The sequence below is a fragment of the Strix aluco genome, chromosome Z (genome assembly GCF_031877795.1).
Source record: "Strix aluco isolate bStrAlu1 chromosome Z, bStrAlu1.hap1, whole genome shotgun sequence".
Classification (NCBI taxonomy): Eukaryota; Metazoa; Chordata; class Aves; order Strigiformes; family Strigidae; genus Strix; species Strix aluco.
In genome coordinates this window covers 11,820,214-11,835,060 of record NC_133971.1, presented here as the reverse complement: position 1 = coordinate 11,835,060, position 14,847 = coordinate 11,820,214, and the positions used below count along the sequence as shown (strand labels likewise).

At 44.2% G+C, this 14,847-nt stretch overlaps 1 protein-coding gene across 5 annotated transcripts in view; it reads right to left on the bottom strand.

The window, feature by feature from the left end:
• IPO11 (importin 11) overlaps positions 1 to 11,323 on the bottom strand; it is a 115,525-nt gene extending 104,202 nt beyond the window's left edge. For all 5 annotated transcript variants that reach the window (XM_074812516.1, XM_074812518.1, XM_074812517.1 and 2 more), the window contains exons 1-4: positions 11,191 to 11,323; positions 10,457 to 10,532; positions 1,609 to 1,690; positions 1,181 to 1,324 (exon numbers count right to left, since the gene is read on the bottom strand). In XM_074812516.1, coding sequence (XP_074668617.1) covers positions 1,181 to 1,318 — 138 coding nt within the window. In that variant the 5' untranslated portion in view covers positions 1,319 to 1,324; positions 1,609 to 1,690; positions 10,457 to 10,532; positions 11,191 to 11,323. The remainder of the gene's footprint in view (positions 1 to 1,180; positions 1,325 to 1,608; positions 1,691 to 10,456; positions 10,533 to 11,190) is intronic.
• Between the last annotated feature and the right edge of the window lie 3,524 nt (positions 11,324 to 14,847).

Here is a 14,847-nt window from a genome sequence, read left to right as displayed (position 1 = left end):
TCACACTTGAAGAAAGGCTGATGTGTCATAAACAGGGCTATTTAACCACATTAACAGAATTGACAGCATTTGATCCTTTTAAATGCTGCAGTTTTAGCCCTTATATTTAAAACTAACTCACATCAACTTCAGTTACAACTGTGAGTACTCAACTTGTCTACAATCCGAGCTGTAAACTCTCACAGCAAGCATCCAGAAAATAAAGAGTGCCCAGTCGATGGCAATTTCTGCTGTTTTCTATCAAGATCACCTATCACCAGCAAAGGCACTGGGTAAAACCCAATTTGACAGCTCAAGTAACATTTTTTTACCCCTTTCCCTAAATCTCCAAACTTGCCTTCAACTTTCCAAAAAAACCCCAAAACGGAGTGTCTACAGAGACTAGAACATGTCACTCCACAACTCTGAATCATTCATCTTATGCACTGAAGATAGATGTTTGTAGGAAAATCAGTTTATCTGTGTTTTTAAGACTATTATAAACATACACATAGAAATCATAAAATAACAACACTGTTAACTTCCAAGTGTCTTCTCTGAAACAGTTGGGTCTCCTTCTTTGACTATGTTTTCATCACCTTGCACCATATTAAATGTATCTACTTCATCAATGGTTGTAGTACCTTTAGAAGTATTCACCTTTCCCATTTCAGGAACCTTACTACCAGCGTGGGGTGCTCATCTCCCTGGGAGTCTCTCTCCCCTGAGAAGGCAAGCAATCCCAGCTGGGTATCAAACTTAGTCCAATGAAAAGCATGAGGGAACTGCTATGAAACATCATGATGTATCACCTCCACAATGAAGAAAAGGTGGTTACTGCCTTGGTATACACAAGTGTCCCTGCCTCATGGGGTAGTAATGGTAATTCCTTTGACAAGGGTCCTCTTGGCCTCCCACTATACAATTCACACTAGGCCAACAACAGGTTTAGCACTAGAGCCCACTCCCTCAGGCAACTAGAAGTTGGATTTTCTCCTTCTCCTGAATACCTGGGAAAAGACTCTGCTTTGAGAAACAGCGATGACAATGCCTACCACAGCACAGCATAAGGATACCAGTAGCTGGAGCATGATGACTCAAGGCTTCTCTCAGACAGAGGTCATGGTTCAACAGTATTCTAGAGAGCCACATTCAAAATTACCCAAAGTTTACTTAATAGTACTTTTCCACTGTATCTTACCAGTAAGACTGAATAAAAACCTGGCTGTGTCTCCCACTGCTTCAGTTGCTCCTCAGCTGGCTTCAACACTGCAGTATCTTGACTAGTAGCTTGGGTCAAGACTTGCAAAACAATACTGCTAGCACTGTTGAGATCCATGAAAATCTGAGAACATTTAAAAAGAAGGAAAAACACGTAAGAAAAGACGACAGCAAATATAGACATGTATTTTCCATTCATAATATCTAAACACCCCACACTAATTTTTCATTAGGCTACACTGCGTAAGATAGCATTACACCCACTCACAGGCAGTATCAAGGTACACCAATTAAACTATTTTGCTTTCAGAAATCTCAGCAGAGAAAGCAAGCATTAAGTCTATCATTACAAGCACATTTACTAGATTTAAGGAATTACAGGAAATATTTTGATTTTAAACAAGTTACCTCTCCTGTGAAGCACAGCAAACTAGGAAAAAACACAACTAGTGATGTCTTCAGCTGTAGGTGAAGTAAACCATGGGGTTGTCTGAAAGAGTCAGAGGCAGAGTACTAACATTTTTGTATTTTCTCAGTTTTTCACCAAAAGAGAAAATTACTCATTTCAGGTAGTTAAATTCCACAATTCAAATTGATCTAGACATTTTATATCGATTAAAAGAGGATGAATTATGGTTTCACAATTGGAGTCCTAAATGAAACTCAATTTTCCTCAATAAATTTGTACTCCTTCATTATCTATTTAGCATACAAAATGTTAATCAGCTGAATCAAGAATGCCAACTGCCTTATTTCCAATATAAATACGTTCTTGAACTCTACAGACAAAACTAAGCATTGCTTTTGAGATGACAGATTACATTTATGACCACAGAAACAGCATTACAACAAATTAAAAACATACATAAAAGCAACTATGAAGTCTGACAATTAAAACTGGTTTTCTGTATATAAAAACTCCTGTTTGTAACCTATGTAAACATTGTAATACGGATACATGTTAAATATTTATATACTTAAGCTTTCTAAATAAACAACTAAGCACAGTTTCACTTCAACAGGCTTGAGGATCTACTTTTGTTTAACACTAAGAAACCCAGTTTATTTTCCCAGCCTTCAAGAAAAAAAAGACTGAGTTGTAAAATTGTTATGGTGATGGTAAAGCTAGAGAAATGAGATCTTATTCTGACATAGGTTTAAAATTATAATTTTTTGAGAAAACAATCACCTTAACAGAACTGCAACAAGATTAAAAGACCTTTTATATCACTAACAGCCCTGCACAATTAAGAAACAAAGAACTCTCAGTCTGTAAGTCTCCAATCATCCTTAACAAGACTAAAAATTGAAGGTCCTAAGGTTAAAGAGAATATACTTTCAAAAGTATGAACCATAATATCAGATAATTCTTTACAGCATTAATTGAATAGAACAAGTAACTCAGCCTCTGCTTTATACTTCCCATGTGATGCATCTTTTTAATTTCTATAACTGCCCTGTGTATTGGGTTTTAAACCACAAGGTTTTGGTAGTGGGGGGGCTACAGGGGTGGTTTCTGTGAGAAGCTGCTAGAAGCCAATGCCAGCCAGCTCCAAGACAGACCCACCACTGGCCAAGGCCAAGTCCATCAGTGATGGTGGTAGCACCTCTGTGATAACATATTTAAGAAGGGTAAAAACACCCCTGTGCAACTGCAGCCAGAAGAGGAGTGAGAATATGTGAAACAACTCTGCAGACACCAAGGGCAGTGAAGAAGAGGGAGGAGTTGCTCCAGGCACCAGAGCAGATTCCCCTGCAGCCCCTGGTGCAGTCCATGGTGGGGCAGGCTGTGCCCCTGCAGCCCATGGAGGTCCACGGGGGAGCAGATCTCCACCTGCAGCCCCTGGAGGACCCCACTCAGAGCAGGTGGATGCCCAAAGGAGGCTGTGACCCCGTGGGAAGTCCGCGCTGGAGCAGGCTCCTGGCAGGACCTGTGGACCCGTGGAGAGAGGAGCCCACGCTGGAGCAGGTTTGCTGACAGGACTTGTGACCCCATGGGGGACCCACGCTGGAGCAGTCTGTTCCTGAAGGACTGCAGCCCGTGGAAGGGACCCATGCTGGAACAGTTCATGAACTGCAGCTTGTGGGAAGGACCCATGCTGGAGCAGCTCATGAAGAACTGCAGTCCATGGGAAGGACTCACAATGGAGAAGTTTATGGAGGACTGTCTGCCATGGGAGGGACCCCACACTGGAGCAGGGGAAGAGTGAGAGGAGGAAGGAGCAGCAGAGACAACACATGATGCACTGACCATAACCCCCAGTCCGTATCCCCCTGTGCTGCTTCAGAGGAGGTAAAGAAGCCAGAAGTGATAGATGAGCTCAGTGGGCACCTGGCAGCCAGCCAAGGTCCACCTACCTCACCCTGCAAAACCAATCTACTTTATTTCTTCATATCTACTCATGTCAGTCATTTCAATCTTTATCAGTTCGCAGACTCTCTAAAATACTCCTGCAATTACGAGAGCTTTGCGTAACTTAAACATTCTCAGCTCACTGCTCCACAGACCATGAATTTCCAGGGAACCAAGACCCCAATTTAGACTACAAAATCCAATTGGTACTGGTTTATCCTATGTGGAATAGTGCCCAGCACAAAGAATCAATGTCAAGGCAAGACTGATGTTACATTAAAAGTCCTGCTAGCTTAATTTTTCCATTAAAAAAATCATGAAATATTAGTACATAATGTTGTTGTCAGGACAGGCAGTAACACTGGTCTTTAGGTGCAATATCCTGAACTTCCTTCTTTTTTGCAGGTATTTTTGACATCTTGAGTACCTTAGGCTGCCTTCATCATGCACAGCCAAAATTGGCCAGGAAGCAGCAACATAACAACACTGAAAAACACTGAGTTAACTTGCAAGGAACACAATAGGAGCTTCATATTCACAGCACAAAAAACAAGTAAAATAAGTACACACAAAAACAACAATAAAAAGATATATTCATATTTTACTGTATAAACACTAAAGCATTGAAGTACATAGTATAGCTAACAATTTTAGAGCACCTATAAATGATAGTGAAGGAAAGGGAGAGACAAAAAGAAGTATATGAGAGAAAAACATAACGGTAGTAGGTATAGGGTTCGCACTAAGGAGGAGATCATAGCTCAATTCCTGCAAGACCAAAATTATACTTCATGTTATGAAGTGATTTTGTCTGTTTCCATTCAAAAGTCAAATTACTGTCCAAAGAAATAGTCTTATCTTACACCATCAAACAAGACCTGATAAAGTATAATTTCGAAGTGCCTACTCAACTAAAAAATAGCAGACTATTGGTTTTATTAGTAGATGAAAGCCAGTGAGAACTTCTGAAAGTTAGTAAGCTGGCAGAGCATGTGTATGTAAAATGGTGTACAAAATGTTAAATAACTTCAACTTCAGAGAAGCTGATTTTAGGTCTTTTGCTGAACAGTTTCCTGTGGCTTCTCATTATTTGGAGAACAACTGTATGTGTAGCAACAGTGAATCTGCAGCACATACCCAGATATTTGCTAAAGATTCATTGCAAGGACATGTTCATTTGAGGAAAAACGGATTATGGAGCATTTATGTAACAACTGATTTTGCTCTGCAAAACTAAGATCATGTCAGCTAAATTACTGCTCAGCTACCCTCAAATCTGATGCAGAAAAGGAAGGTGCCCCCAAGACAGCAGTGCTTCTACTAAAAATTTATGTACTTAGGACAGTTCTCATCAGAAGACTTACTTATTGAAGTTAGTACAATACAAACACAAAAACCATGAGGATTTTTATCTTATTTCAAAATAATTAGCTGGTTGATCTAAGGACAACAACAAAAAATCCCAAAGACAAATATTTGCAAAGCTTCTTTTTAACACTTCTCATTCTTGAAAGGGTTTGTATTTTCATTTAAATATTGGAGCAGCTGTTACTCAAAAAAAAACAACCCAAGAAAAACCAAACCAACCTTAGTAGGTCTGAAAAGGGGTTCATTTAACCCAGTGTTCTGCCCCTGTCAAAGACCACAGTAGATGCCCAAATCAGGACAATCATCTAGTGATATTTCTGAATAATGCTCTTCCATCCTCCAGAAAACTGTGGTTCAAGGATTTCTTAGTAAGAGACAGGGAATTTAAATTTAACAGCCCTCAAGAGAATGTCTCCCATGAATTTGCTACACAGTTGCTTTTTGACCCCAATTAAACAACAGTCCTCATGCAACATTAGATGAGGCTGTCACAAGCAAAATAACAAAATCAAAGATTAAAATAATCACCTCCCTGAAGATGGGGCAACTTTTAGATAAAATATTTTACGTTATTTATAAACTTAAGGAAGCCATAAATTCTGTATGATTTAGATAGCAAAAAATTAACTGAAAACAGCTGATACATGTATACCAAATACAAATGGCAAGATGCACAAATGACAACAATGCTTCATTATGGCTGGGATTTTGAAGAGCCCATTGCAAACTTATCAGAACCCATACAGAACAAGTAGCTGCCCACTGCTTTACATTTAAGAAATTCCTCTAAACAGTTTCTCCTTTCTCCTGGTAAGTCACTAGCCTTATTTTTCATTAATATAAAAAGGAAAAATAAAAAACTATTTCAAATCAATCCTTATTGCGCCAGACTCGAATTTGCAGTTTAAGCTAGGTACAAAAAAGTTAAGCTGATACAGAGAGGTATGGTCACCAAAATAAGGATTACGATCTTCTGCTTGTCCCAGTACCCCTTAAATACCTGAAGCTGGAGGGAGTGGAAAAATGCACAGTTTTGTTTGGATCAAACTCCCCAATCATTTCCACACCACACTGCTAGACAGGTAAAAGTGGAAGGCATAAAAAGCAGGCAGAACAGGCACAAGCAGCTTCTTCACTGTGCAACATATACACTGCTTCTTCAGCAGCACTGCTGGCTTATACCTGCTTAAGGTGTTTACCAAACTGCAGTTTTAACAAACACTATGACAGCTGTCAGGAGATCCATGACTTTGTAGCAGGGTGCTTACCAGTACCGTAACAGTGAACAAGTAGCCACATTTAGGGATCTCCCTTCCCAACAAAATGCAATGCCATGGTATTATCACCCCCCCTTTTCCTCACAAAAATCAATCATAACACTAGAGGGAAGAAAAGCAGTTATTTTCTTAAATATTAAAAAATTAAAAGCAATCAATTACCAGATCCAGAAAAACAAAACAATAGCATACCTTCAGCACTCCTGTCAGCTATAGAACATTCAAGTAAACCTAATTCCTAAAAGCAAAACCACAAGTTCCTGGGATCTAATCCCCTCTATATCAACCTTCTTTTGTTTCTCTGTCTTAACAAAAATGTGAATTTAGAGCAAACTTACATATTATGACAGAGCCAACTTCATAATTGCCCCCAAAAGGCCAAAAGCAGGGTGGGGGCTGTGGACCAAAAAAGAAGCCAAAATGTCAAGCCATCTGAGGACACTGTTCCACAGACACCAGAAGTGGCTAGGAGAGGAAGGAGGAATACAGATTTCCAACAGTGTCCTAAGTCATTACAGGCTCAGGTCCTAACAGGCAATTTCAACTCTGACAGTCTCTCCTTGAATTTCCTTCTCACCAACAGGATTTCTACTGGGAGTTTGATCCTTTGCATACACTTGGTAAAGATGATTTACTCAATGAGGGCATCAGTTTATTCCTTGTCTTAATGGGATCCTCCCAAAACACAGTTTTAATTACTGCCATGTACAGGTGCCTTTGTGAAATCAATTCCTGCAGATAAAACATAGCTGTACTTTAGGAGTTTAAACCCAGATCTTTCCAATCTTAAGTTGTTGTGACCCCCTCCACTACCCTCTTTTTTTTTTTAACTGATGTGTTAGGGCCTCAATCAGATCATAATTTACACAGAGGTCATACAGATGCTCTTAGACCCCACAGAACAGCAGAGGTCCACGAATATCAGCTCTAACGTTGTGGGATAGAGACAATTTTCACCTCTTACAAATCTGGCTTTGCTGTTGCACAGCAAAGGCAGAGGGACATGGGTTACACCATAGATGGGTTACATCACAGGGACAATGAATTTTTCCCCAGTCTGCTGCGTACATCTAGAGCTTAACTCACTGTTGAACAACTTGTACAGATTGTCTTAGAGATGAGCAGAGGAGGTATTAAATAGCTGCTGTCTTTCGGGTACCTTCACAGCCACGAGGCATGTATAGAAATGCTGGTAAAGTCTGTCAATCTTAGAAACAACATTTTCTTACATGGAAGGCAGAGGCTGCACTTCAAGTCACAAAGGCCAGAATTTCCACGTTTAATCATTGGTTAAGATCAGCACTTCCCATCTTTACTTACTGATCACAGACTGTTTTCACAATAAACACTGAGCAATTTCAGGAATGTTGCTTTCTGCTGCCCATACCCACTGCTGTCATAATTAAGTAGCACACAGCAGGTTGGGGAGGAAAGAAAAGAAATCCCTTCCATTAGAGAATGTTCAATACTGTCAGTTGCAAATGCAAACCTGGCTCTATTGCCACACCAGAATTTCTTCTTGTATGAGGGAAAAGAGCCTAATCACACACAACAAGGAAAAGCTGCTCTCCAAGATCCCACTGAATATGCACAGAACTGAGACAACAGCATATTCTCAAGTCTCACTTGACAGGGAAAAAAACAGACTCAGTTACACCTAGAAGATAAGCAACACATCAAATGCTACCCCTCAGCACAATGAGAAACCACATGTACCAATACCAATTGTTCATCATTACCATCCAGTGTCCTGCACTTCCATTCCCATGACCTAACTCCTTCCTCCCCTTTCACTGGCAAAACTCCAAGACTCACTTCTGTTCTACTCTTCATTCTTTTAATTCCCTTTCGAAGAAAGTACCTGCATACTCAGTTTACTTCAGAGAATATTTCAAGTCTCTTAAATGTTTTTCCTGAGTAGTCAATCCTTTTGAAACAGGCAAAAGAGTATCCAGCCACCTTTCCTGTAACACTGAAATACATCCAAATTTTAAAAATCACATCAGTTACAAAAACAAGTCAAGAACTGCAAGGGAACAAAACAAAGAATTTCATCAGTAAATGCCTCCACACTTCATTTTTTCTGGACTTCAAAGAATGCAGCATAACAACTCACTGATATGCAAGCAATTAATCCTGTACTTTGTTATCTTTTGTTAAGAATTCAATACATTCTCTTCCACTGTAATGAGGAGCAAGAATGGATTCAGTTAAGTTTCTATGAAATGAGGAGACAAAGTGGTAAATACATCACCCAAAATACAATGTGTTCTCACTGATAATAAAGTAGCCCACTATGTCTTTGCATTAAGAGCAATGCAGCAAGAGCCTCTAAGCATGTCGTTATCCTCTTCTACTCAGCATCCAGGATTGGTTCTAGAATACTGTCTTCAATTCTGTCATCATAGTTCTCCCTTTCCCCAGTTCAAGAAAGAAGGGAAGAAACTGGAGAGAGACCAGAGCTACCAAGATTGTCTGGGCTCTAAAGCAAGTTACCTATGAGAAGTTGAGAACTCTGCTAAAAGTGGAAGCTAATGGAAAACTTTGTAAACATTTAAAACTAACTTCCCAAAGGGCACTTGCAAAGAGGACAGAGCCAAACACTTCTTGTCAGCAGACTGTATAACTAACAAATAAATAAAGCTACAAACTGCACCTTGGTAGGTTCAAGCAGAAATTTAAAGACTGTCTTTTCCAGCGCTTTTGTTTTCAGGAAAACAGGAAAAACAAAGTTACCATTCTGAAAAGCCACAAGAACCACTTATGAGTCACCTTCTGAAACAAGTAACAAGAATGCTAGCATTCACAGTGATACTAATACAACATATTAGCAATGCTTTTAAGAACACTGTCAAAATCAGGAACCATTAGGAGTTATAGCCAATCTCTGTCCAGCCTTCCATAAACTTTCCCATGAGTCTCTTTTCTAACATCATAGTACCCCATATCAATCATGCCATATGCTAGTATTCCTACTGAGCAGTAAAACAAAAAGTACCAGCAGTATCCTGGCTGTTCAAGGTGCTACTTAAAACCACTAACTACACTAATGACCACAATCACTACAATGACTCATGTTAAGCATTACCAAGATTTTTCAAAAAAACCCCAGATTTTTCTTTACGTAAATGAACAAGGCTGTCTATACTTTGCCCAATTTAAGCCACGACTAATAAAAATGTCTAAGTAGGAAAGAGTTAGAGGGTTTTTCCCCCCCACACACTACTGCTGACAGAAACAGAGGAACAGAACTTCCACAAATTTATTTTTACAAAAAGGCAACATTGAAACCAAAACTTGGGTCTGAAAGAAAAATCATCATGCAGAAGACACAAAGGATAGAACAAAGACCAAGGAGGAACACAGGAATAAAGAACAGCAGTGAGCAAGGCTGACATTAATATTACGAGAAGTCAGATTACATGAAAAATATTGAGAAGAATGGCCTTCCAGGTTAAATGAAAAGCACCAAACTGAGCAAAAACTCCTAACAGAAAAAAGAGAGGTAGTAAAAAAGTGAGACTATTCCAACAATTTGCTTGGATTTAACTCATAAGAAACTGTTATAGGGTTCAGTATTGACAACAGAGTCAAATGGATACACAGAAGCAACACAAGAATATTTTTCATGTTTAATAGTAAGCTTACAGGATGACCAACCTCACAAGACCGATCTTATTCCTTTGACTTCTTCCTAGCTCACCTCATTTTAACACGTTTTCAAAAAGATATGACAGAACACATGATAACAAATTAGCGTGCAAGATCTAAAAACAGAAATGGAAGTTTCAGTCTGCCCTCACACTCTGAAGAGCGCTTTAAACCATTTCAGCTTAGCCACAGTTAAAATCTGCTTCTGATGATACAGTTTTAAAACTTAATATGTAAAGCTTGGGAAATGAAAGCTTGTATTATGTCATTTATTCATATGGTACTAAATATCCTTCTGCAGAATGGTACAATGAAAGGATGAGAAAAGCAAAGAGAGGTGAAAAACTGGTGTTGAAAGGAAGTTTCAAGAAACTAAAACCCATAGGGAACTCACTATTTGTGAAGACTGAGGTAGTTGTTGCATATTATGAATGCTAATTTGAAAGCACAGCAAATACATTACAGACATCACTTCATGTGTGAGACATGGAAAGCAAGGTACATGGAAGCATAATTTGGAACCAGTATCAGTACTGTATTTATGACCACATTCCTACATTTTACATGTTGTTGTCTTCTAAGGTAACAAACCAGAGAAATAACTCACCACAGCTGCACTGACCCTGCCTTTGATTTAGAGAATAATCTGCTTTGCAGCAAAGCTTCAACTACTGTTCTTCAACCTGTAGAAAGAAGATAAACACCATTAAAGGTGAACACTTGCCCTTTACTACTAAACCAAGTTCTGTCAACAAACCACACAGCTTCATGGCTCATGTTCCTCTGAGGCCTTCCCATCAATTCTACCCAGGTTGGAAACCGTTTCAAGGAGAAACAAGGAAAGAGCTCCCCGGAATTAGGTAACGGTTCTTTTCTTCTGACTCAGAGAAAGCACTTCGCCATTGCCAAGCCACAGAAAGTACAAAGCTGAGCTGCCTTATCCTCAGCGGCCCACAGCAGCCAGCACGGAAGACGACACACACCGCGGAAGCCACGCTGCACTGGCACGGCACAGCACCGGGCAGCGCCGACAGAAACGCAGGAGGCGGACCAGCAGCCTACGCGGGGGGCGAAGAGCAGCACCGCTCGCTACGCTGTAACTCTGGGGCTCCCGCCCCCGAGCGCTGCTTGCTCCGCGCTGAGGCTGCCTTACCCCCTTCTCCCCGGCCTACCCTCTCCCTCCCTCCCTCCCGCCGGCACGGCGCGACACCCGCCCCGGCCCAGCACCGACTAGCTCCGCGGCACGCGTCCCGCCACCAGCCCGCCCACCCCGCCGAGAGGGGCGGGAGGCCGCCCAGCCACGCCGAGGCGGCAGTTCGCAGCCCGCCCCCCGGGGCCCACCGGCGCGGCCCGCAGCGGCAGGAGGGCCCGCGGCGGCAAGGCGGGCCCCGGGCGGTGGCGGCCCCCGGCCGCGGCTGGCGGCTGCCGGCACGAAAGACCTCCGCCTGTTCCGAAGCTCGCGCCACGAGCCGGCACCAGCTGCTACCTCTGCGGCGCACCGCCGTGACGTCAGCACCCGGCGACGCGCAAGTGGCTATCCCCGCGGCGCGAGATAAGGCGGCGGGAAGGTGGGGGCGGGCCGCCGCGTGCCCCTCCCACCGCGGGGGAGGGCCCACGAGCGGGGGGCGGGGCGCGGGTCGCGCGACGCCGCAGGGCGTCAGCGGTTTCCCCGGGCCGGGGTGGGAGAGGCTGCCCCCGGCCTCCCCCCCGCCCCGCCCCGCCCCGCCCCGCCGGGCCGGCCCTGCCGCCAGCCGTCGCGGGGGAGCCAGCCGGGCCCTGCGGCGCGGCGTGCTGGGGCTCACGGCCGCCGAATGACGGCCCCTGGGGTACGACGGGCCGCTCTCCTCAGGCCCTCCGGGAGGCGGCGTCGTCTTCGGGCTGCGCTGGCTGCGGTTCCCGGTTTCGGAATGGCCGCGCTGCCGGGCTGCCCCGCAGCCCTGCGTGGGGCCCTGTGCGCGTTTCCCATCAGCCGGGGTAACAGCTCTCTCCTGGCCAGCTGGGTGTGCGAGCGGCTGGGAACGGGCGAGGAAAAATGTAAACTTCTGACAGTTTTACGGGTTCGTTCTGTGCTTATTCTGAGCAGTTGGAGCAATGGAGAGAAGGGTGTCAAAGGGCTGTGGTAGAAATCACAGAACCATAGAATTGGTTTGTGTTGGGAGGGACCTTAAAGATCATCTAGTTCCAGCCGCCCTGCCATGGGCAGGGACACCTTCCACTAGACCAGGTTGCTCAAAGCCCCGTCCAACCTGGCCTTGGACATTGCCAGGGAGGGGGCAGCCACAGCTTCTCTGGGCAACCTGTTCCAGTGTCTCACCACTCTCACAGGAAATTTCTTCCTTATATCTAACCTAAATCTGCCCTCTGTCAGTTTGAAACCATTACCCCTCATCCTATCACTACAGTCCCTGATCAAGAATCCCTCCTCATCTTTCCTGTAGCCCCCTTTAGGTACTGGAAGGCCGCTATAAGGTCTCCTCGGAGCCTTCCGTTCTCCAGGCTGAACAACCCCAACTCTCTCAGCCTGTCCTCACAGGGGAGGTGCTCCAGCCCCACCATCATCTTCGTGGCCCACACCGACAGGTCCATGTCTTTCTTATGCTGGGGGCCCCAGAGCTGGTCACAGGACTGCAGGTGGGGTCTCACCAGAGCAGAGCAGAGGGTCAGAATCACCACCCCACTGTCATGCCCTGTTCAGACGAGAGAGACAAGTGACTTAGATTCATAAATCCCCAGCGGAGTGGACAATGGTGAGACAGGTCTCTAAGTCCTGACATTTATTAACTTCGCACAATGTACTAATTGGATATACTATAATTGGCTAAGTATATAAAGAGTTATGGCAAGCAATACAGTATGCCTTGCATTACTTAATGGTAGTGAAGAAAAAGGGGAAAAAGGAAAGGAGGGAGATAGAATAGAGAAATAGAAATCACTGGTCTGGGTTCCTGCGTTGATCCCACCAGCAAGGGTTCAAGGAGGCATCCATCTTCTTCACTTCACTTCACTTCACTTCACTTCACTTCACTTCACTTCACTTCACTTCACTTCACTTCACTTCACTTCACTTCACTCTCCAACCCACCCCCTTCTTGTCCCCCCTCAATTTATACACACTTTCCTTGGGTCCGTCCCCTAGGTTGATCCACGTACCTATGTATCCCATGTACGGGGAGGGGTAAGGTGTTTCATGGGATGATGTAATTAGCATGATCTTGTTAATCTTCATTAGTATAATCAGGGTATTAACTTTAATATGCATTTTGTGCATAATGAAGCAAAGGTCATTCACTGGACAGATGGCCCTTGAAACTTGACCAGGTGCACCAGAGCAGAACTGTCCTGTCTCCACAGGGCTCCCCCCTCCAGCTGCATGCTGTGTTATTGGGGCAGCCTTATCAGCTTCGACCCCCACAGAATGCACCCTGTGACTGTTGTTTCATTATTTTTGGTCATCACCATTAAAGAGGAAGTGGTCAGAGACCTGCTACACTGCTTGGGTGCACACAAGTCTGTGGGACCGGATGGGTTACACCCAAGGGTGCTGAAAGAGTTGGCAGATGTGCTCGCCAAGCTGCTGTCCATGATCTACCTGAAGTCATGGCTAACTGGGGAGGTCCCGTTGGACTGGAGGGTGGCAAATGTGACACCCATCTACAAGAGAGGCAGAAAGGAGGATCCAGGAAACTATAGACCTGTCAGTCTGACCTCAGTGCCAGGGAAGGTCATGGAGCAGATCATCTTGAGTGCCATCACAAGTCATATAATGGACAACCAGGGGATCAGGCCCAGTCAGCATGGGTTTATGAAAGGCAGGTCCTGCCTGACAAACCTGATCTCCTTCTATGACAAGATGACCCGACTATTGGATGAGGGAAAAGCTGTGGATATTGTCTACCTGGGTTTTTGAAAAGCATTTGACCCAGTTCCTCATAGAATTCTCATAGAAAAACTGGCTGCTCATGGCCTGGATGAGCAAATGATCTGCTGGGTCAACCACTGGCTGGATGGACGGTCCCAGAGAGTGGTGGTCAATGGGGTTAAATCCAGCTGGCAGCCGGTCACAAGTTGTGTTCCTCAGGGCTCGGTGTTAGCACCATTTCTGTTCAACATTTTTACTGATGATCTTGATAAGGACATAGAGTGTATCATCAGTAAGTTCACAGATGACACCAAGTTAAGCGGGAGTGTCGATCTGTATGAAGATAGGGAGGCTCTACAGAGAGACTTGGATAGATTGGATCGGTGGGCCAACGTCAACAGGATGAGCTTCAACAAGGCCAAGTGTCAGGTCCTGCACTTGGGCCACAACAACCCCCTGCATGGCTACAGGCTTGGGGAGGTGTGGCTGGAGAGCTGTCTGGAAGAGAAGGATCTGGGGGTTCTCACTGACAAGCAGCTGAACATGAGCCGGCAGTGTGCCCAGGTGGCCAAGAAAGCCAACGGCATCCTGGCTTGTGTTAGAAATAGTGTGACCAGCAGAAGTAGGGAGGCGATAGTCCCCCTGTACTCTGCACTGGTGAGGCCACACCTGGAGTATTGTGTCCAGTTTTGGGCACCTCAATACGAGAGAGATCTCGAGGTGCTGGAGCGAGTGCAGAGGAGGGCAATGAAGCTGGTGAAGGGCCTGGAGAACAGATCCTATGAGGAGCGATTGAAGGAGCTGGGACTGTTTAGTTTGAGGAAGAGAAGGCTGAGGGGAGACCTCATCACTCTCTACAGCTACCTGAAAGGACATTGTAGAGAGGTTGGTGCTGGTCTCTTCTCACAGGTGATTAGTGACAGAACAAGGGGGAATGGCTTTAAACTGCAACAGGGGAGATTTAGACTGGACATTAGGAAAAAAAATTTCACAGAAAGAGTGGTCAGACAGTGGAATAGGCTGCCCAGGGAGGTGGTGGAGTCACCATCCCTGGATGTGTTTAAGGGTCATTTAGATGAGATGTTGGGGGATGTGGTGTAGGGGAGAACTTTGTAGAGTAGGGCTTATGGTTGGACTCG